This window comes from Penicillium coprophilum, assembly GCF_028826855.1.
Source record: "Penicillium coprophilum strain IBT 35676 chromosome Unknown utg000002l_segment0_segment1, whole genome shotgun sequence".
Lineage (NCBI taxonomy): Eukaryota > Fungi > Ascomycota > Eurotiomycetes > Eurotiales > Aspergillaceae > Penicillium > Penicillium coprophilum.
The window spans coordinates 3,640,252-3,662,236 of NW_026622722.1; the positions used below are offsets into that span (position 1 = coordinate 3,640,252).

Below are 21,985 nucleotides of genomic sequence, written 5' to 3' on the forward strand. Positions count from 1 at the left end.
GAATCCCTTTCTAGTTATTCTAGATTATTATATCGAGATAATATTAAATAGTTTATACTAATAGAATTATAAGTTTAGTGGATAATTATTAAGTAACCTCTAATATATAGTGGAATTAGGGGTATTTAATCACTTAAAAGGGTAGATATATAGTTAAAATAAATCTTAGAATAGTATTAGAGAGATAGTCTTAGGTAAATAATATACTAGTAGTACCTAGCTAGATTAAAGTACTTAATATTAGCTACTAAATTATAAAGAACTTAACTACTATAGTAACGCTAGTTAAGTACCCTAGTTAATATACTATTCTTTTAATCAGCTAGTCGATTCTTAGGCCACTTTTTTTTAAATATACTCTAGTTTTAAGGTACACTATTATAGGCGAAGAACTAGTACGCTAGAATCTTAGATAGCTAATTATATAGAGATATACCTTATATATAACCTTTAGCTTTCTATTTTTATTATTTATAACCTAGTAGAAGCTATCCTAGATATCTAATTTACTTTTTAATTCCTATTAAATTATATTCTTAATATTAGACTAAGATCTATACTTAGTTATAAGCCACTAACTAATAAATTTATTATATATATCCTCTATATTATTATATATAGAATTAGATAGATATAAAACCTAGTGCTTTTAAAGGGGAGGTCTAATATAAGTAAGGGATAAGGGTATAAAAGTTAAATAAGTTAAATAAGTTAGCGATATCGATAGGACTAGTGTTTAGATACCTAAAAAATTAGAGAAGTTATTAGGATAAATCTAATTAGAAGCTAAATCTATATCTAAATTAGTGAATAAGAACTACACTCTATGACCAAAAGTCCTACAACAGTCGGTTTTTACCCGCACCCCATCAAATATATATCACTACATTCAACTATATATTTTATACCACTAATATAGTAAATATATATTAATTTTGATATCAATAGATAGAGAAATAGCCAATGAATTTAATGTATTTAATATTTAGTATAATACCCCTTTGCTTTGCGCGTAGTAAGTAATCTCCTAGGCACAGAGCGAATTAAATCGTCAATTATACCCTGATCAAGTGTATCCTATGCAGCGTATATAGCTCTCTTAAAATATATCCAATCCTCTGCACTCCTACCCATTTCTATCAATTCGGGGTACATATCTAATAATTTGACTATTAGTATCCACTAGCAAGGCTTAATAGGGCTAAGTATAGGTGAATGTAGAGGCCAATCCTCGATATATACCCTATATTGTTTAAACCACTCTCCCACAATACCTATAGTATATATATAGGTATTATCTTACTAGAAGATAGTTCTAGGTATATAGATTAGGAGAAGGCCTTCTTTAAGAGTATTAAGATAGGAATTTACTATATAGCTATTCCTAATTCATTATCTCTCCTGTCCTATAACTACTAACTTTATACGCCTACTAAGCTAGATCCTAGCCTATACTATTTACGTAATATCCTTTATATAAACCTTAAGGTTCACAAGTTTACGCTAATAGGTCTTAGATTAGAATCTCTAGGCCTATTTTGTACTAGAATTAGACATTCGTTAAACGGAACATTCGTCCGACCAGATCTAGTTCGAAAAATCAAGCTATATCCGCTATTTCCGCGTAAAAGTGAGTCTTCTTTTTGCTATTTAAACGCCAATAGGGATCTTATTTAGAGATCTCCTTTTATATAGATTGTAGGCTCGGTAAACCCTTCGAATTGTACTTTAAGAGGGGTACCTAGGGTAGCTTACGCCGAGGCGTTTATAGGACTAAAGAGGGTTCCGGTGGGCCCGTAAATATATAAATTTACGGGCGCGTTGGTTAAAGATTAGGGGGCGGCCGGTACAGGGTCTCAACAAGGTATTTTTTTGCTCTAAAAACCGCTCTTTTGTACGGTAAATAGTGCTCCGGTGACAGCTATATTCGACGGCGAGTTTCGAAGTAGATACCCCAGCATCTAGGGCACTGTATATCCCCGCACGTTGCTCAGGAGATAGCTCGCATTGAATACCCCTATTTCCAGAGATTTTAGTGCCGAAAGAGCGTATGGTTGTTGTAGGAAGAAAAAAATAAATAGGGTGGTTGGGGGGGTGATATACTATGCGCTAAAAATATGGGGTTTGTCGCAAGACTTTTGGCACAGGATGTATAATTAGGATATTAAGAAGTTAATAATTATAATATATAGTGTAGTAGGGTACTTAAAAGAATAGAGAAGCTTATATCTAAACTAGTAGAGGTTTTTAGGGCCCCTAAATTAGGGGTAAAGTAAATATACTAGGATATTCTAACTTAGACTTACTTTCGATATAGTTTACCTAAATAATTAGCTATATTATATATTAGTGTAGATAATTAGAGGATATCCTACGGATCTTAAGGATATCTTAAGAATATCTTAAGGATATCTTACGGATATTTTGTGGATATTTTATGGATATCTATAAGATATCTATAAGATATCGAAACTCGCAAAGTCTATATTTTAAGAACTTTTGTCTTGGGTTTCTTAAGTTCTAGTAGTTAAAATGGATTAAGAAAATAATTAGTAGATAGCTAGGACTCTTAGCTTTTATTTAAGCCTAAAATCGAATAAACTTATCTAATAATAAAGGTTTTAATTTTCTATATTCTATCTCCTACGAAGTTTATTATAGTTAATAGTAGTTAAATATATATTTCTATATATAATTTACTATAAAATCGTTAATCTATAGCTACCTTTATAATAAAACGTTAGACTAAGAAAACTACGATACTACCCATAAATACTATATAAGGAGACCTTTGATATATATCTATTTCCTAAAATTTTAAAGGGCTAACTATCGATTAAAGGGGTTGGTTCTATTAGGACTAAATATACGTTTATTTTAGTGGTAAGAAAATATTGGTAAGCTATATTAAGATCATATAATAGGCTATAAGGGGGAAAGTAAGCGAGAGTTATACTAGTGCGGATATCTAAGGATATCTATATTGTGGATATAGATATAAACTTATTACGGAGCGAAGCGAAGCAACCTATATCATAAGGGCTTGGGTGTATATCACGTGACCTTGCTCCTATATGAGGTCCAAATCTATAGAGTTCTAATGCAGCGAAAATGTCATCGCTAAGAAATGGTAGAATAATTCTACCGGCAGTAGATATACACCATGCCCAGCAATTAAAATTATTTATCACATGATATAAACTGTCTAAATCTAGCTATTTAAATACGATAGTGATTATATAATTAAAACCCGGTACCTAACTAGGTAAAAACCTTGTCACTTCGCTCCACAAGGACTATCTGGTGGCCGAAGGCCACCAAGATCCCTTGTATCCGCAGTGCGGATGTGGATGTTAACTCATATCCAATATCCGCAAATTGCGGATATAAGGATCGATCTGATATCCATTGGAGCGGATATGCCGCAGTCTAACTATAATTTAATAAAGACTTTACCTTTAAAAATAATATATAGAGGGAGTGCCTAACCTAATATATTAATATATTTAATAGTAGTTACCTATTTATAATTTCTAGGTTATAAAAGTAAGCGCTAACTATAGAATTCGCTTTTTATAATTATCTTTACTATTATAGTTAAGCCTATAGTAAAACTAGTCTTATTAAAGTTATAAATATTATTAGGGTTAATTCTAAACTAGAGGATTATCTTTTAGATAAGATTAAACCACTCCTAGATAACCTTTAGATCTTTATATTTTATATATTCGTAATTATAGTGTCTTTAGAATTTAGAGGATAGAGAAGGGTATCTTTTCACAAAGTTTATAACCTAGTTTTTACTAACTAAAACTACTAGGGTAGTTCCTCGATATTAAAGGAGAAGGTTTACTATTTCTTATATAGTAGAGGGATAGGGAGCTAATCCGCGAGAATCTATAGAGAGAATCTATTTCTTAAGAGATTCTTATTCGATTTTTGTTAATTTATAGGAGTTTACGTAAGTAGTCACGCGTTATTAGACCCTACGTAGGTGTGTCTAAAGTGTAGATTTAGGGATATTATAGTAGCGCACCACACCACGAATTAATAAGATTTCTTGATTCTTAAAAGCCTAGATAGCTAATAAGATCCTACCCTCTTACTCTATTGAATTTCTAGAGCTTTGAGAGCGAATTGGTGGTATGGTGGGTGGTTAAATTAATTGATTGCTAATTCATGGACGCGTTTTGGGTGGGGTGCGTAGCTCGCTTGTGTGCGTAGCTTGCTTGTGAAATACGTTAACTAACTACTAATAAGTCACTTCGCTTCACAAGGTCTATCTAGTGGCCTTCGGCCACCAAGATCCCTTTTACATTTATCACAATTACCGGTCTACAAACACTACAAATGACTAGCAACCCGAGTAATTCATTCAAAAGTAGGACAACTTAATCCTTAATGCTCCTTGACACCATAAAGATAAATTTAGGACATGTCACCCATTAGATCTTCATCCATGTCAAGTCCACCCTCCTCCACTGAAATGGGATTGACTTCACTAGAGCCTGACCAAGCCTGACCCTTATTCAGGCTATCGACATATTCATCACTTAATGCCAAATTATTATTGGTTTCCCCAAGGTTAATCACCAGTGTCTCCATCAGCCTCATCTCCTGCCCGAGTTGGGACTGTAAGTCTAACTCACGAGAGAGTCGAGGCAATGAATGTATGGATGAGAACCTCAGCATAGAAGACCCAGCATGATCTTTGGTCTGCACCAATGTCGCGTTCAAAGCGCGAGACATGATGAGGGATGAAACAGCGGACCCAGTGACTTCTGCACACACTGGAGAGGGGAACACTTGCTTTGATAGGTCGGCTACCGTTAAAGCTGCAAAAGTCTTGCCAAGCTTGATAACGGTCTGACTGAAGAAAGCACCCACTACCTGGGAAACGAGACCGACATTATTGTCCTAAAGCGCCGGCATTAGCTCTGAATGGCAGAAAGATACGACCTAAGAGTCAATAAGAGCTGTCACCTACCGCGCACCAGACTCCCTTGGCAGCATCAATTTCGGCATTCAGTCTCTTCAAATCACTACGTTCAAATGCACGAGCAAGAATGATGTAGGGTCTCGCGAGTGATTGATACACTTTTGTCACATGAGGTGCTGTGATGCTCGGAGGCGAACAGAGCTGCCCACGAAAACAGTTAGCTCCAGGAAACAACAGAGCTCATGCTGTCGAGCATCATGTCTTCTTCTTCCCCCCACACCCCTACTTCTTTCAGCGAAGGGATAGCTTACCTTGCCCTTTTCGAGTAGACCTACCAGTACCCATTTTTTGTAGGCCTCCACCATAATCAAGCTGACAGAGCTAGTACTTGGCGTAGATATGACAATCCCAAGGAAATGAAGTGCATTGCGCCACTTTTTTAACGCCATGTATACCATACCTCCATAAAGAAAGTATTGCAGGTATTCTCGATAAGACAGCTTAGATGAGAACCCGGCAGCTTCAGTCATAAAGGATACAGCTGACCCGTGATCCGCACAGAGCACGGAAGGCTCTGAAGAGGAACGCCCCACCGGAATTGGGAAATGACAAATCTGCTTATTCAAGACAGGCAACGCACACGAATATGCTTTGGCCTGGAGACAAAGCCGGACAAGTAAAAGGTGACTTGATGTGAAAACGGCACACGATGGGTCGAGACGAAGCATGGCGTCTTTAATTAGCGTAGCGCCTAGCAGTGGCTGTATCATATTACGTTAGCAATTCAATCAAAGAGCCAGTGGGAAGTAACCGACTACTTGCCATTGATGCAGCTTGCGAGGCTTGCCCCACGAGCTCAACCAGAAGACGCCATTCTCGCCCAGCGTATCTGACCTGGACCTCATTGAAACTCGCCAAAAAATGTGCAGCATGTGTCCATAGATTTCCAGAGGGGTGAAGATCAGCTGGAACTGCATTGGTGTTTGGTTCCTGCGCCTTTTGTATTTGCACATGTAGCAAGAAAAGATATGGGATAGAATTTATTGCTGGGTCAAAATGCTAGAGACAGATGCATATTAGCTGCAACCCCATAGAACTTTCATAGACAAGACTTGGTATAGATTAAGCTGCTTACATCAAAAACAGACTTGTCACTGGCAAGTGAGTCGAGAGCTTTAGTGGATTGTAATCGCCTGAAGTATTCAACTAGCTCGCGGATCCGACGGTCATACTCATCGCTGGGTAGCTGATTAGAGTTGGTTAAATGTGCCGATGCAGAGATAATATCCGAGAGAAGTGTCATGCTGGCAATGTATGAAAGAAGAACACAAGAGAATTGACGTCAAATGCGCAAAGGTGTCTTATTTCAAGCCAGTGTGCTATGTTAAGTTAGGAATGCAATACGGAGACTCAACGTTGGATAAAGAAAAGAACGAAAGGGGGAGAAGAGAGAAGTTGATGAAATTGTAAAAGAAGTGTTGTAACCTACGCTGTAGGTGCTGTAGGTGCTGTGTAATTAAAGAAATGTGACGTAGCGAGGAGTTGTGATTATCAGAGACACCTCGGGAAGGTGGGTAAATCCGAGACCAGCGGGATCGATAATGTGCCCCTCCACATTTTTGACTCATTTTTCCCCCTGTCCCTTTCTTCTACTACTACTTGTACTTCTTTTCTACACTCGTTCAACCCATATAGGAGCGGTTCTTTGAGATGTCATTGACCGATTCCGGAGCAATTGATGTTGCCTATAGCGCTTCACTTGCCTCTCGTCGCCTTGCAACCTTGAGCAACGATGACCGCAATAAAGCTTTGACGTTGCTCCATGATGCGCTGGAAACAAACCAAAAAGAGATTCTTGCAGCCAACGCTAGAGATGTAGAAATTGCTACTATTGTGGCCGAGAGCGGGAATTTGAGTCATAGCGTGCTCAAGAGACTTGATCTGTCCCGGCCTGGAAAATACAGAGACATGCTTGATGGAATCCTAAGTGTGCGAGATTTGGATGACCCTAGTGAGTGCTCTTTTAGTCTATGAACCCCAATCACCGAGACAAAACTTAACATCATATAACTATAGTTGGCAAAGTGACACTGCGAACTCTCCTCGACGATGGTTTGACACTCGAGAGAGTCAGTTGCCCTATAGGTGTGCTGTTGATTATCTTTGAGGCCCGTCCAGAGGTAATAGCAAACATCGCTGCGCTGGCGATCAAGTCAGGTAACGCTGCTATTCTGAAAGGTACACATACGCCCTATTAAGGTTCCATGAAATTGCCCAATTGACGTAAATATCCAGGTGGGAAGGAATCCATGGAATCATTTACAGCAATCGCGAACGTCGTCTCTAAAGCTATCGCCGAATCTCGGGTGCCTGTATCATCGATCCAGCTGGTCAAGACGCGCGATGCAGTGACTTCTCTCTTGGCCCAGGACTCCTTGATTGACCTGGTCATCCCTCGAGGTTCCAACGAACTTGTCCGTTTCGTGAAAGATAACACGAAAATCCCCGTACTCGGCCATGCCGACGGCCTTTGTTCTGCGTACATACACGCGGATGCCGATATCGATACCGCTGTGAAAGTGATTGTGGATTCGAAAACGAACTACCCAGCGGCATGCAACTCATTGGAGACCTTGCTTGTCCATGAGGAAACCTTTGAGTCGGTGTTTCCGGCAGTAGCTGCTGCTCTCCTCGAGAAAGGCGTGACTCTTCGTTGTGATCCTGATTCAAAATCTGCACTGACCAAGGCATTGCCAGCCGAGAAATCAGCGCAATTACAAACGGCCACCGAAACTGACTATAACACTGAATTTTTGGACCTTGTGTTGGCAGTGAAAACAATTCCATCGACTGAGTCTCCGATCATGGCCGTGGAGGCTGCAATCGCCCATATAAACATGCATTCGTCCAAGCATACAGAGATCATTGTGACTCGGTCAAAAGAGGCGGCGGATATGTTCATGAGCGGAATTGACAGTGCGGGTGTTTTCTGGAATGCATCTACTAGGTTTGCCGATGGCATGCGGTTTGGGTTTGGTACAGAAGTTGGCATCAGTACCAACAAGATTCATTCCCGAGGACCAGTTGGACTTGAGGGCCTGACCATCTACAAGTACTTAATCCGGGGAAATGGACACAGGGCAGCAGACTATGATGGGGAAGGAGGGAAGAAGTATCTCCATACTAACCTACCCATAGACCAGTAAATTGGTTCCCCAGTGCAACGCATAGAAGAATATCATTTTAAAACAGATTTTTTTGCTTGCTTTCTTGTTTGAAAAATCCCATAAGAAAAAAACTTAGGACAAAGCCTGATTCAATTTTCTTTTGCCCCTTCATTCGTAAATTCTCATTTCCCAGTCCAACCAAAGACATCCCGCCACTTTTAAGTACACAGACTAGAGGTCTCTGGGTAGATCTGGAATGACTCAAGGCATCGAGAAAGTCAATGTGGTCAATGCATCTTTCACAATACATACACCCCGCATCATCTTTATCAAGTCCCTTAAACCTTGAAACCCTTGGACCTTCTGCGACCACGAGCCCGCTCGAACTTGCGGCCCTTGCTACCCACGTAAGGCTTCTGTTTTGAGTCAGTAAATTTGCATACCATTTCATTTTCCGGTCGTAATAACGCACCTTATCGGTGTGAGGACCAAAGCCGAAGTGCTTCACGGCCTCACGAGCGTTCTTGGGTCCACGCAGAAGGAGGGTGTTGGCACCGGTAGGAGCGCGGAGAGCAAGCTGATCCAGAGTCAAAGTTTCACCACCAGCCTTCTCGATGCGAGCGCGAGCGGTAGCGGTGAAGCGAAGGGCGGCGATCGACAGCTTGGGGACGGTCAGAAGGCGGTTGTCATCGGTGACAGTGCCGACAACGACGACGGTCTTGCCCTTCTGTGCCTCGCTGATGTTGGAGACAGCGCGAGAAAGGGAAACCGGGGGGCGGTTGATTCTCGACATGAAGAGACGGCGGAGGACGGCCTTGTTGAAGTTGGACTCGGTGCGGCCTATCATGCATCCCATATCAGCCTCACTAGATCCTCAAAACGGCACACCTGTAGAAATTGCGCTGCAAACGAAATTCGGAATCGGGGGTTTCATACGAGCCAAGAAGCGGTAGAGCTTCACCAGAACCTTCAAGTAGACGTTGTCGCTCTTGGGAGCCTTGCGGTGGCTGCTCCGCACATGGTGGCGGTCCAGGTCGATACCTGCAATCGATGAATTGTCAGTGGAATGGACTGAGAAGAACACAAAAAAGAAAGGGATTCGAATGAATGCTGTAAGATGCGATAGCCGAGTGAACGGAGATGATTGAACATACCCATGGCTGTGTATTGATCGACTTCCCGGGAAATAGCTTGCTGTCGCACCCGTATGGAAAGTGCAGGAGGTTTTTGATCCTTGACTTTCGGCTGGACAGTGGTGTGTGGGTTTAGCCCTACGCTAGACTTGACTAGGAAAGGCGAGGCACATGACCTGACCTCAGCCACGTGATTTCCAACCTGGATTGGCCACTGGATCACGTGCGCAGTGGGTCTCTGAAAATTCCCTGTCCAGCCCTGAAATGATTGAAGCTTATCTTCGATCGCAGGGCTCCATATATCATACATTAATTCACCACATACATATCATATCCTTTTCCTTTCTTCTTCAATGATCTGTATGCATTGTGTACAATCAAAATCTCCCAATAATAATGAAAAGAAAATATCTAGATACATATTATTTGAACTATTCTCTATCGTTCAGACCGACAAAGAAATCACGAGTCAGTTCAAAGCTCAACCAGCTGCTGGCCATACTAGGAGCAACTTTCAAAAGATTCGGCCCTATCCCCTTGAAGAGTCCACGTAGTCCCTCTTCAGTCACAATGACCTTCACAGCATCCCATATTGAGGTGTATTGGTAGCCCATTCCCGACATTGTGTTGATCTGGAATCGCCGACGTAGCACATCACTAAGGAAAAGTCAGTTTCATGGGGCTTGGCCAATAAAGTAAAAGAACTGACAAAGGATAGGTACAGGTCTGGGCAACTGCTCCAGATATCGCGCCAGCCAGCAATTTTCGATAGGAGCTAGGGTTTTTGTCGCCTTCCGGTGTCAGATACTTGCGCACCGATTCGTAAGTCATGAAATTAAGTCCCACCTGTCGCCTGTCAGTTGTGATCGAAGTCAAATTGAACAGGACAACTCACATATGGGGCTACTCCGGCAACTGTCGGAGTAATTCCACGATATAAAGCCTTTGTCCCACCCTCATTTTTATAGATCATGACCATTGTGGCGAACATGCCTGGCAATTTTTGGCCAGGATCTCTGGTTCCAAGATCGGCAAATGAAGCAGACTGAATGGAAAGTCGGGTTCGAACAATGTCCAAAGGATAGGTGATGGTTACCGAGGTGATGCCGGCAACACCTCCACAGATAAGGCGACGCATCGGGGTCATCTCACCATCGGGCGACTCTACAAACTAGATCAAATGAATGTCAGTTTGCATCAAAAATTACTATAGGATATGAACATCCACCCACTTGCTTGTAGAAATTATAGCTTCCAAACTGTACCGCAGAGTAGGGAATAATGCGAACACAGTTTGTTCCATTTCCTCGCATGAAGCCCCGCCAGCCTTCTTCCCGCCCCATCTTCACCAAGGCTTTCCAGATTGATAATCTGTATTCCGTTCGACCGACACTTTGAATTTGGAGAAGAATTTTTAATCGTTCGAGTGGTGACACTATTGTTCGGGAAACTGCGCCAGCCACTCCACCAGCCATAAATGCAGCCACCACTGGTTCGGCGAGACTCTTTTTAGTACGAACCCAAACTGAAGGGGGCTGTTCACTAATCAGCTCCTGCTTTCATCAAGTCAGCCTCCTAGCTCATCTCGATAGGGGATGTGAGGTTCTCCTTCTCACCTTGACTGGATTTGAACTAGAGGGAAACTTGGAAAGGTTCGGTAAGGTAGGTTTTGCTGCACCTTCCAACTCTTTTTCTGCACAGCATCTTGGCGATCTAAGCTCATCTTGACGGTTTGCACATTCGGTTCCGAGGTTGATAAAGAGGTCCTTTGTGATCTGCGATGTAATGATTCCCCGCAAATCTTTTGATTGTAAATTGAAGCTTGATTGTTGCTGCAAATCAAATGCGATGAAGCACTATAGGTGTAGTGCTAGCCATGAAGGTTGGTGGTCTTCCGAGGCTTGGTGATCTAAAAGCACATCGTTGATCCTGTGTCCAGTGGTGTATTGTTGATCTCTATGGCCATATAAATGAGGTATAAAAAGCAAATGCGGAGAAAGAATTTGCCAAAAGGGTGAAGTGAGATCAAAAACAAAGGGCTTTGCTATGATCAGATGAGTTGTTGAGGCCAAAATTGCTTTTCCCTCTTCAATGTAGATGTAGTTGGACAGGAAAAAAAAAACGAGAAAGAAATAACAAGAGACTGTGAATAAGAGAAAGGTATACCAGATCACACAAGAGTGATGTGTGTACCTAGGTCGAGGTTGCTTCGAGAGGGTTTAGGAAGAGAAGAATATCCCGACTTACCGACAGACACGGTACCTCCCGATAGTCCGCCACTTATATTACGTACCTGTGCCTTGGGTTCAGTCTATGCCTAGATCTTCCAACATTCATCGAAATATTACATATATATATTTTTTTTCCCCAAAATTCCATATAAGTGAAATATCTACAGAAAAACTTAGTCTACGTTGGGTATATATAGATAGATAGATATATTTATATATTTATATATGAATCAATACAACATAGAAATATAAAGAAAAGAAACCGAAACTCCTTTCATCAAGTGCGTCATTGGCACACTTAATCCACCGTAGTACCTTCCTAAATTCTTTCCCTCCAAGGCTCTCTCTTCCTTATACTCTTTTATCATCTTGAAGCTTCTTAAGCTCCACCTCTCCTTTCAAATTCTTTCAAATTCTCTCCCAACTGACCCAGTCTTCTCTCTTTTCCATTGCCCTGTGCTGACGGCACCATGTCTTCTCGCTCTGGAACTACATTGTATGTTACCGGGTTTGGCCATGGCACCCGTGCTCGCGATCTTGCCTACGAATTCGAACGGTACGTGTCGCCTCTACCTTCGCACCTACGAAATTCGATCCCCATCCTTCCGACGACCTCCCGATGAAGACCATATGGCACTGAATGCTCTGGACGGCATCCCTCTTTATTTCTTCCAACTAGCGTGACATTGGCCTGGAAGCTTGTGTCTAGGTTGCCCCGTCTCACTCGGGCAACTGTTAGCTAGTCTTGATCATCCATATTTCCCTCCATGGCGGTATCTGCAGCTAGCTCAACTGATTTTGTAACTAGTTATGGGCGTCTTGTTCGCTGTGATATCCCTGCCCCGCGCACTCCCTCCAGCCGACTGTAAGTTGAAGGATGATACCTGAACCCACTCTACCCGTCTAATCTAAATCGCCTAGTTTCGCTTTCGTTGAATACGAGAGTCGCCGTGATGCTGATGATGCTTACCATGAGATGCACAACAAGCGTATCGGCCGCGACGATTTGTTGAAGATTGAGGTAAGCATATCCTCCACACCTTGCCTCAATCTCTTTTTTTAACCTATCCCTAGTGGGCACGCACTCCTCCCTCTGCTTCCTGGCGCTTTGACTCTGGTTCTGGCCGTGATGCTCCCCGTGATGCTCCTCGTGACGCTGGCCGCGATCGTCGCCGTGATCGCACTCCTCCTCGCCGTGGTCGCTCGCCATCCCCTCGTCGCAGCCGTGGCGGCGACTATTCTCCTCGCCGAGACGATCGGTACGAAAGGGATGCTGACCGCACCGACCGCGACTACGACCGCCGCGACCGCGATTCTGACCGCCGTGACCGTGACCACGATCGACGTGATCGTGACCGTTCCCGTGATCGTTCTCGCAGCCCCGATGACCGCGAACGTGATGGCAAGGATGATCGGGAAAGACGCGATGATGATCGGGAGCGTCGTGAGGAGGACCGTGAGAACGGCCCCAACGGTGAGGACAGGAAAGGTCAGTTGCCTCGTGATATAGCCTAGAAAAGATTCTTTTCACTCACATACAGCAGTACCCCTGGACCCAATGCCCTCTGCTCATGACGAGCTTGATACTGCTGAGTAGATCAACTCAGTCCTACGTTCTTTCGCTCTCAACCCATGTCTCCCGTCATTCTGTTTTCGCCTTCTGAAGGGTTTCCTTTATTGCGGTTGACTCATTTAGGGGGATGGGGAAAGACAAGGCTATCGTCTCAATATTGCTCTTGATACACCCTCTGGCATATCTCGTATCTCGTCCCCCTTCTGTGTTTCTGATTTCAAATGGCGTGAAGGTCGCTCCTGGGTACAAGCCGGGGCGAAGTGAACGTGTGACCCCTGATTCCCTTGCTCTTGGTTTTTTTTTTTCCGATCGAATTTGCTCTCCCCCAAGTTATTCCCATTTTATCTTATTTGAGGTTGGTAATTTTATCCTGGTCAGCAGCTCGGATCCCACCGAAGCGAACGTCGAGCGATCGTTCCAAGTCCGCGCCCCAAATACCACGATGAATTCCGTTTCGCCCTCCGTCTTGTTCGCACATTAATTTCAAACCGGTTATTTCAATTCCTCGCCCTCCTCGACCGATCGCCATACTATTTGGTCTTTGTTTCCTCCGAACCAGTGTAGTGTTTTAGTTGTATGTGAGGACAATGCTGGGAGCCAGTTTTAAGCATTCCACTTCTTTGTCTTTTAAAGAACTTCCTCTAAAAGCAAAAAGAACACAAAAACAGCAACAATTTTCTAAGATCCGATTCGTTTTGAAAGTTGCCATAGTCATGACGTAGGATATTTTTGCGGGATGGTTTGTCCAAAATTCCATACCTTCTCTCGATCAACTATCATCATGAGTTCAAGAAATCGAACAGGAATCAACATTGCAATCGATGTATGAGCCCTTCTTCTCCTTTACTACTTATCCAGAACACTGATATGTCAAAAGAGAGGTGGGACATTTACGGACTGCGTTGGAAATCCAGGGACGGGCCGCTTGGAAGATGACATTGTGATTAAACTGCTCTCAGAAGACCCAACCAATTACAAAGATGCGCCTTTAGAGGGGATTCGGCGGATTCTTTCTCAATTTACAAACCATGAAATCCGTCGGGGGAACCCATCGATACTTCTTTGATCCAAAGCATCCGCATGGGCACAACCGTGGCTACAAATGCGTTGCTTGAACGGAAAGGAGAGAAGGTAGCGCTGGTGGTAACAAAGGGCTTCAAAGATTGCCTCGAGATTGGAAACCAGTCTCGTCCCAGAATATTTGACCTTGCCATCAAACGTCCCGATGTTCTTTACGAAGAGGTAATTGAGGTGGATGAGCGCGTCACTTTGGAAGACTACGCAGAAGATCCGCAACGAAACATCACTATCACTATTCCCCGGGAACGAACCCAGGCAGAAGCCGATGTTGTTCGCGGCCTTTCTTCGGAAGCAGTTCGCATACTGAAGCGTCCATCCAAGGACTTGGTGAGATCGCAGTTGAAAGAGGTACACAGCCGCGGGATTAGAAGCATAGCAATATGTCTTATGCATGGGTACACCTTTCCAGACCATGAGGCACTGGTGGGGGAAATAGCCAAGGATATTGGGTTCCGCCATGTGAGTTTGAGCCACCAGCTCATGCCGATGATTAAACTTGTGCCGAGGACCACTTCAGCCTGCGCTGATGCCTATTTGACTCCTGCCATCAAGAAGTATATCTCTGGATTTCAAGCTGGATTCGAGGGTGGCTTAGGTAGTGAAAGTGTCAAACGGCAGGCGGGTGCCAAGGGCGCACGCTGTGAGTTCATGCAATCGGACGGTGGCCTTGTGGACGTGGACCAATTCTCAGGTCTCCGAGCAATTTTGTCAGGACCTGCTGGTGGAGTGGTGGGTTATGCATTGACATCCTACGATCCCGTGTCAAAGATCCCCGTAATAGGATTTGATATGGGAGGAACGAGCACGGATGTTAGCAGATACGGATCTGGTCGATACGAACATGTCTTTGAGACAACCACTGCTGGAGTGACCATTCAGTCTCCTCAGTTGGATATCAACACTGTTGCTGCAGGTGGCGGCTCGAGATTATTTTACCGGAACGATCTCTTCGTCGTAGGGCCCGAGTCAGCAGGAGCTCATCCAGGGCCTGCATGCTATCGCAAGAGTGGTCCACTCACAGTAACCGATGCCAATCTGTTCCTTGGCCGCTTGATCCCAGATTTCTTCCCAAAGATTTTTGGCTCGGATGAAACCCAGGGATTGGATGAACAAGCTAGTCGGATGTTGTTTGAGGATCTAACCAAAGAAATCAACCGCAAGTTGGCCAAAGGGGGCCAAAGCCGAGAAATGTCCCCTGACGAGGTTGCCTTTGGCTTCATCAAGGTAGCCAATGAGACGATGACCCGGCCTATCCGATCTCTGACAGAGGCCAAGGGACATGACACCTCAAAACACAGGTTGGCTACCTTTGGAGGAGCCGGTGGCCAGCATGCCGTTGCCATTGCCGAAAGCCTGGGGATTCGGCAGATTTTGATCCATCGGTATTCCTCGGTGCTCTCGGCATACGGAATGGCACTGGCAGATGTTGTTGATGAAAACCAAGAGCCCGAATCAAAGACATGGGTTGACGAGGACAAGGGGGAGTTCGGGATGCACTTGGTTCGCGAATAAAAGACTTAAAGAAACGGTCCATGCAGAAGTTACGAGACCAAGGCTTCAACAATGATTCAATCGTGTTTGAAGAATACCTCAATATGCGATATCGAGGCACCGAATCTGCTTTGATGATACTTAAGCCCAGCAAAGAGGAGGCTGATCTTCACTTCGAGGGCGATGAATGGGCCTTTGGGAAGGCATTTATGAAACAACACGATCAAGAATTTGGGTTTACTTTCCCAGACCGGGACATCATTGTGGATGACGTGAGGGTGAGAGGAATCGGGAAAGGATTCAAAATATCCGAGAAAACCGTGGACCAGCAGATCCAGGAGTCCAACCCAAGGGACGTGACGGGTCGGGAATATCGCAGATCTCTTGTGTACTTCGAGGGCGGTGGCCGGCGTGAAACGCCAATTTACAAAATCGACGACTTGAAGGTCGATGACCGAGTGAGAGGCCCGGCGATTCTGGCGGATGATACCCAAACAATCGTGGTGACCCCAGGAGCTTCAGCACTATTGACAAAAACCCACGTCGTCATCAACATTGGCGAATCCGATGCCAGCCAACCAAAAATTAGCACCGACAATGTGGATCCTATCCTGCTGAGCGTCTTCTCGCACAGATTTATGGCTATCGCCGAGCAAATGGGACGTGCTTTACAGAAGACAAGTGTAAGCACCAATGTAAAGGAGCGGCTTGACTACTCTTGCGCGTTGTTCGACGCAGAAGGCGGGCTTGTTGCGAATGCGCCACATTTACCCGTCCATCTCGGTAGCATGTCGACATGTGTACGGATACAGGCCCAGATCTGGCAAGATAAACTCAAGCCCGGCGATGTGATCGTGTCAAATCACCCGGAGTTTGGGGGGGACTCACCTTCCAGATATTACGGTCCTACAGCCTGCTTTTAGCCAGGGAAAGATCGTGTTTTACGTCGCTTCTAGGGCGCATCATGGTAAGATCCTTCCCCGAGCGAAGGAGTTGGAGGGAGAGGAAGAAATATTCTAACCTGCATGAAGCTGATATTGGAGGAATTCTCCCGGGATCTATGCCACCTCATTCAAGGGAGCTTTACCAAGAAGGAGCAGCCATCAAGAGCGAAAAGTTGGTATCAGAAGGCAAGTTTGATGAGGAACGCATCACAGTATTGCTGTACAAAGAGCCGGCCCAGTATCCAGATTGCAGCGGCACTCGATGTCTAACAGATAACTTGAATGATCTCAAGGCTCAGATTGCTGCAAATAAAAAAGGGATCAACTTAATCAGCACTCTAATCGAGGACTATGGCGAGGCTGTCGTGCAGTTCTACATGCACCAGATCCAAGACAATGCAGAGCTCAGCGTGCGTAATCTTCTGAAAGATGTGTGCAATAGGTTTGCTGGTCAAGACCTGAGTGCCATTGATTACATGGATGATGGGAGCCCTATTCAACTGAAGATATCAATAGATGGGGACAAAGGAGAGGCAATCTTCGATTTCGAGGGGACAGGCCCAGAAGTATATGGTATGATTGAGTGGCCTTGAAGGGGATAACCTGATGGTAACACTGAGCTGACAATAATAGGCAATATCAATGCACCGGAGGCTGTCACATACTCAGCGATCATCTATTGCCTGAGATGCCTTATTTTAGCAGATATCCCATTGAATCAAGGCTGTTTAAAGCCAATTGACGTTCGAATTCCTCCTGGAAGTCTTCTATCTCCCTCGGAATCTGCCGCTGTAGTGGGTGGCAATGTTTTGACGGTAAGACCTAACAAATACTTAACATCGTTCATATACTTATCATATTTTTTTCTCTCTCTCTTAGAGTCAACGAGTAACCGATGTCATTTTGAGGTGTTTCCAGGCTTGCGCTGCATCACAAGGTGATACCAACAACCTCACATTTGGTTTTGGGGGAAATATGCCTGGCGAGACGGAAACCAAAGGGTTTGGTTACTATGAAACCATCGCCGGTGGTAGTGGGGCTGGTCCGACTTGGAGAGGCACTTCAGGGGTTCATACACACATGACTAACACCCGAATCACCGATGCAGAGGTGTTTGAGCGCCGATACCCTGTGATCCTTCGAGAATTCAGTTTACGACCGAATTCAGGGGGCAGTGGTCAGCACTGCGGCGGAGATGGCGTTGTGCGAGACATTGAATTTCGCATTCCAGTGCAAGTCTCCATCCTTTCCGAGCGAAGAGTCTACCACCCATATGGATTGGAGGGAGGCGAGGACGCCCAGTGTGGTCAGAATGTCTGGGTACGCCGCGTGAAGAAGCAGGATGGAAGCTGGGGAAAACGATACATCAATCTGGGGGCGAAGAATTCCGCTCATATGCAGCCAGGGGAGCGGATCATTGTCCGTACACCAGGAGGGGGAGGATGGGGTCAAATCGGAGACCAGAGCCAGCTTCTCCATCAGAAAGATCATCATCATGCTTGGCGGGGAGGCTCTATTGCCAGCAACATGGCAACGCAAGAGGCAAGTATGTGATCTATGAGGAAATTGCGACGTAAGCCCAGACCACACCATGGTTTGATTTCAACAGTCAAGATCAAATTGATTATGATAAACAATTACAAGGGCCAGTTATGGGCAACGCAAATCAAGCCTAGATTGCTATTATGCTTCACTTTCCTCATCACTTGTTGCCTCGATATTCGGCTTTGATGGATTTTGATTGTCTGGATGGTCCTGCCCTTGCTCTCCTTCATCAAACTGGCCTTTCTCTGTGGAGTAGACAGGCCGAGGCAAGGTTTCTCCGTTTTCGCTCAGTGCCTGCTCGATCTCAGGTAGAATAGAGATGATGGCAGCGAATTGATCCACGGGCATTGAGATACCCTGGATTGGGAATGAATATTAGCACCATTTATACCTAAAGTCGTTGATCAACGGACCTTTTTTCCTGGCAATGCCTGCCCATCCTTTTCATAGTATTCTCTGATATTCACCTGGGTTTTTCCTCGGAAAGAAGATATGGTCACGCGGCGCATCTTAGATAGTTCCCAATAGCGATCTCCATTGGAGTCGGTTTTGGCTTCCCCTGTATTGTTGACCTTGACCTTTTTGATGTGCAGGTTGTCGAGGCCCGCGCCTGACTCAGACGCACGTTTTCTGGATGACATGTCTGGAAGATGATCCTAGGAGTCTGGTTGTGAGAAGGGAAAGGTAGGAAGTTGTAAGTCCAAACAGACGCGAAACACGGACACGTCATCACGTGAAGGCCAATATATTCCGAATGTATGATAGATAGATATATATATACGTATCTATGTATCTATGTATCTATGTATGTTGGTATGTATTCTTTAACATTCATCTTGGTCTCTCAATTATATTCCAACCTTAATAGGATGTATTGAACGTTAGAGTGTCAAGACCCTAAGACCCTGTAGTAGAGTTGAAAAAACAAATCCGCGAGCGACACTCTCAACTTGAAGACTATCAAAGATCTTCTCTAGCGCTTCTCGACTAGCAGCTGCCCCCATAACACTCGTCAAGGCCTGTGGAATTCCTCGCTGCACAAATAGTTTACGTGCAGTATCCCGTAACCGGATCTTTTCCTCATCACTGGGTGGAGGGGGCCAGGCTTTAAGTTCCTCCTCTGTTGGGAGCGCATTCTCACGAAGCTTGACAAGGTACTGCCCGAGGGCATCGTCTGAAGTGTGGGCTTCTATCATGGATTCTTGCAAGAGAGTACGAATGGTTTCCAGTGTCGGGCTCCCGGGGCGTAGAATATACGATTTAGCAGCATTCAAAAGGGTCCGACGTATGTTCCATGCGGACGACAGGGTGTATAACTCATTGATGACCGCAAAGATCAGCTCTACTGCTATTTGCGTCTCATCAGATGTGATGGGATTCCCCTGATTGCGTGGTTGACCAATATTCTGCCCAGTCTCCGATCGGCGATGCGACGAGGTTTGCTTGATAGTTTCTGTTGTCTGGATGTCAAGTTCCACAGTCTGATCGCTAACATCAAGCGAGGTCTTGGATGGTGAGGTCTGGGTGGTCCATGCACTTTGCTCATTCCCAAACGACTCCCGGGTACTCTCGGTCGAAGACGAGTTGGAAATTTCACCTCTGTCGAGTTTTAAAGAGTCGCCAGGGCACAGCGCAGGCGAATCAACATCTTCGTCGATTACGATGTTGCGATCATCGAGGCTGGACCGTGGGTGCGACAAACTGGTGCGACTGGAGTGATCAACTCTGGGTTGGATCTGATCAGCAGTGACAGCCGGTTTCTTGCTATTGGCGGCGCCTCCAAACACCCCCGTCATTCCTTCAAATACGGCTTTACTACCTCCTGCCACTCCCTTAGGCGCATTGGTCAATGCACCCAGCACACCCTTGCCCATATTTTCAAACGCAGTATGACTAGGAAATGAAAATACCGGCTTGCTAGGACCGGTGAGTTCAGCAGATGAGCCAGCGTCTTTTTCCAAAAAGCGACGCATCCGATCAGTGTCAGCAAGGGACTCGTGCTTCATGGCATCTTGTAAATACCACTCAAGGTCCCGGGCGAGAGCTTGTCGTGTTTTTCCCTTCCAGGTGGGCAGTATAGGGTGACGCTCCGAGAAACTTGAAATCTGATTCAATCGTGAAACGGTTCCCAACATCTCATGAAGAGACTCGAAGTCTGAATATTTGCGAAAAACCATCCACCCAGTCGAGCGTGTTGACGCTGGCTCGACCTGTAGTAGATAATCCCATATGGGTCGCGACTTGATCTGGCTTTTTTCATCCCTTGCTCCGTCATCATCTACCAAAACCTGTGCCCCATGAAGAATCAAAGGTGGGGCAGAAGAGTCCTCGGATAGTTTCGAGCTCACAGGTAATTGCATATTGGGCACCAGTCCAGACTCATGGTGTTCTTCATTTTCATGACCCGTGTTTGAAGCTGGATCAGCCTTCAAAGGGTAAATTTCGTTGATTTTTTCGTTTTGATGTGGCCGTTCTGATCCTGTGCTTTCAGTATCATGAGAAGCAATCATAGCGCTTAGACGTTTCGTCTCTAATACTGCTTCTTCGTCTGTAGCCCTTGCCACATGTACGGACTCTCTGTGTGTGGCTTTAACGGGGACTGCGTTTGCATCTTCGGAAGACCTGGGAGCACCAACGCCCTGGTTCCGTGCGCCTTCAACGCCTGCGTCGATAGCGTGCATAATTTCGGATTCGCCACCCTGCAAGAGATAGATAATCCATTCGTTGATAAATTCAGGTCGCCCGAGACTGGTAATAGTGGACCCCAATACCACCCCCGCAAAAACCTCACGGAGGAAGTCCCGTACAGCCGGACAATTGTAGGTCTTCGCATCCAAGAAATTTGACAGTATGTCATCCGCGATCATGCTGAGTTTCTTCTTTTGTTGCTCCTCAGATAAGACATTCGCAAGGCTGCTATCCGGAAATTGTTCAAGGTACTGATCCACAGCTTTTTGAGTTTCCGCCGAGGAGGAGCCTACGGAGGTGAATGCTGCTGCAAGTTCATTCAAGAAAACAATGACGATAGATGATGAGTTGGTGAGAAACTGCAAGAACGTGTCCTCTGTTCGTTTTCGCGAGAGGTGCGAGGAGACCGATGTAATGAAGTGCGTCAAGATTTTGCGACAGGAACCCGGGAAAATTGATTCGGATTGTAGGAGTGGCTCATACCAGTATCTGTATTCAGGGTAAGCTACTTCTTTCACGGTTGTTGTTTGGGGGAGAAGAAGGGGGGGTGCGCATAGATGAGGGATACTGACTTGACATAGTCTTTTATGACTGCGTCCGTGAGCGTTCGCAACGCAACAGCAGTAGCGGGTTGGAAGGTGGCATATTCCAAGTCTGTTGAGGACAGGTCTTCAAGCGTACTGGTAGAGCCATCATCACCCCCCCTGGATGCTTGAAGCATTAGCCCGCTTCGGCCAGTCTAAAAGCCTGTTGGAGACCTCCAGCGCAAGTTCTCTTCGCCTGTTGGGCTTTTGTGGGTGCGACCCTCCGTCTGCGGGTTCAATATCCGATCCCTCCCAGGACGCGTGTAAGACAACCCCCACAGCCACTCCAATCAGAAGCAGACCGATTCTCCCCAGGATAATGTAGGTGACGAATACAAGAAGCGCCAGGACTCCGAGAAGGGTCTCATTGGTAGAGGCCGAGAGAAAATTGAGGGTAGTATTGATAAATTCTTTTGAAATCACTTGATTCGAGATGGGGTGCGTCGGGAGAGTAATGCGGTCTTTGTCTGGAATGACTTGGAGGTCATCATCATCGAGGCCACTCATCGTGCTGAGAAATCCCGGATTTTGAGGGTGTCCAGAGTTGTCGTCAACCCTCCATTTCGTTGTAGATCTGTGTACGGAGAACGGGATATGGAGTAGACAATTT

The 21,985-nt window shown here is 45.0% G+C and overlaps 8 protein-coding genes across 8 annotated transcripts; 4 read left to right on the forward strand and 4 right to left on the reverse strand.

Annotated features, from left to right (window-relative positions):
• Positions 1 to 4,428: 4,428 nt before the first annotated feature.
• N7500_003434 (putative COP9 subunit 3) lies at positions 4,429 to 6,242 on the reverse strand (the record flags this gene model as incomplete). Its single annotated transcript, XM_056674580.1, has 5 exons — positions 4,429 to 4,917; positions 4,988 to 5,140; positions 5,251 to 5,700; positions 5,762 to 5,998; positions 6,075 to 6,242. The coding sequence occupies 5 exons, from the start codon at positions 6,240 to 6,242 to the stop codon at positions 4,429 to 4,431; spliced, it is 1,497 nt and encodes a 498-aa protein (XP_056535105.1).
• A 407-nt stretch (positions 6,243 to 6,649) lies between these two features.
• N7500_003435 (glutamate-5-semialdehyde dehydrogenase) lies at positions 6,650 to 8,145 on the forward strand (the record flags this gene model as incomplete). The annotated part of the gene is made up of 3 exons (XM_056674581.1): positions 6,650 to 6,950; positions 7,016 to 7,177; positions 7,235 to 8,145. 3 exons carry the CDS (start codon positions 6,650 to 6,652, stop codon positions 8,143 to 8,145), a joined length of 1,374 nt encoding a protein of 457 aa, XP_056535106.1.
• Positions 8,146 to 8,444: 299 nt separating this feature from the next.
• N7500_003436 (Mitochondrial carrier protein) lies at positions 8,445 to 10,962 on the reverse strand (the record flags this gene model as incomplete). The annotated part of the gene is made up of 9 exons (XM_056674582.1): positions 8,445 to 8,522; positions 8,579 to 8,946; positions 9,043 to 9,147; positions 9,261 to 9,351; positions 9,695 to 9,896; positions 9,949 to 10,085; positions 10,135 to 10,410; positions 10,472 to 10,781; positions 10,856 to 10,962. The coding sequence occupies 9 exons, from the start codon at positions 10,960 to 10,962 to the stop codon at positions 8,445 to 8,447; spliced, it is 1,674 nt and encodes a 557-aa protein (XP_056535107.1).
• A 978-nt stretch (positions 10,963 to 11,940) lies between these two features.
• Positions 11,941 to 13,067, forward strand: N7500_003437 (RNA-binding protein; the record flags this gene model as incomplete). Its single annotated transcript, XM_056674583.1, has 5 exons — positions 11,941 to 12,026; positions 12,279 to 12,335; positions 12,392 to 12,491; positions 12,545 to 12,959; positions 13,015 to 13,067. 5 exons carry the CDS (start codon positions 11,941 to 11,943, stop codon positions 13,065 to 13,067), a joined length of 711 nt encoding a protein of 236 aa, XP_056535108.1.
• A 757-nt stretch (positions 13,068 to 13,824) lies between these two features.
• Positions 13,825 to 14,109, forward strand: N7500_003438 (uncharacterized protein; the record flags this gene model as incomplete). The annotated part of the gene is made up of 2 exons (XM_056674584.1): positions 13,825 to 13,866; positions 13,921 to 14,109. The coding sequence occupies 2 exons, from the start codon at positions 13,825 to 13,827 to the stop codon at positions 14,107 to 14,109; spliced, it is 231 nt and encodes a 76-aa protein (XP_056535109.1).
• A 14-nt stretch (positions 14,110 to 14,123) lies between these two features.
• On the forward strand, positions 14,124 to 18,112 carry N7500_003439 (Hydantoinase B/oxoprolinase; the record flags this gene model as incomplete). Its single annotated transcript, XM_056674585.1, has 6 exons — positions 14,124 to 15,623; positions 15,662 to 16,470; positions 16,538 to 16,581; positions 16,646 to 17,131; positions 17,192 to 17,373; positions 17,438 to 18,112. 6 exons carry the CDS (start codon positions 14,124 to 14,126, stop codon positions 18,110 to 18,112), a joined length of 3,696 nt encoding a protein of 1,231 aa, XP_056535110.1.
• Positions 18,113 to 18,241: 129 nt separating this feature from the next.
• N7500_003440 (transcriptional coactivator p15/PC4 family protein) lies at positions 18,242 to 18,744 on the reverse strand (the record flags this gene model as incomplete). Its single annotated transcript, XM_056674586.1, has 2 exons — positions 18,242 to 18,460; positions 18,517 to 18,744. 2 exons carry the CDS (start codon positions 18,742 to 18,744, stop codon positions 18,242 to 18,244), a joined length of 447 nt encoding a protein of 148 aa, XP_056535111.1.
• Positions 18,745 to 18,984: 240 nt separating this feature from the next.
• On the reverse strand, positions 18,985 to 21,882 carry N7500_003441 (uncharacterized protein; the record flags this gene model as incomplete). The annotated part of the gene is made up of 3 exons (XM_056674587.1): positions 18,985 to 21,280; positions 21,364 to 21,495; positions 21,596 to 21,882. The coding sequence occupies 3 exons, from the start codon at positions 21,880 to 21,882 to the stop codon at positions 18,985 to 18,987; spliced, it is 2,715 nt and encodes a 904-aa protein (XP_056535112.1).
• Positions 21,883 to 21,985: the final 103 nt, after the last annotated feature.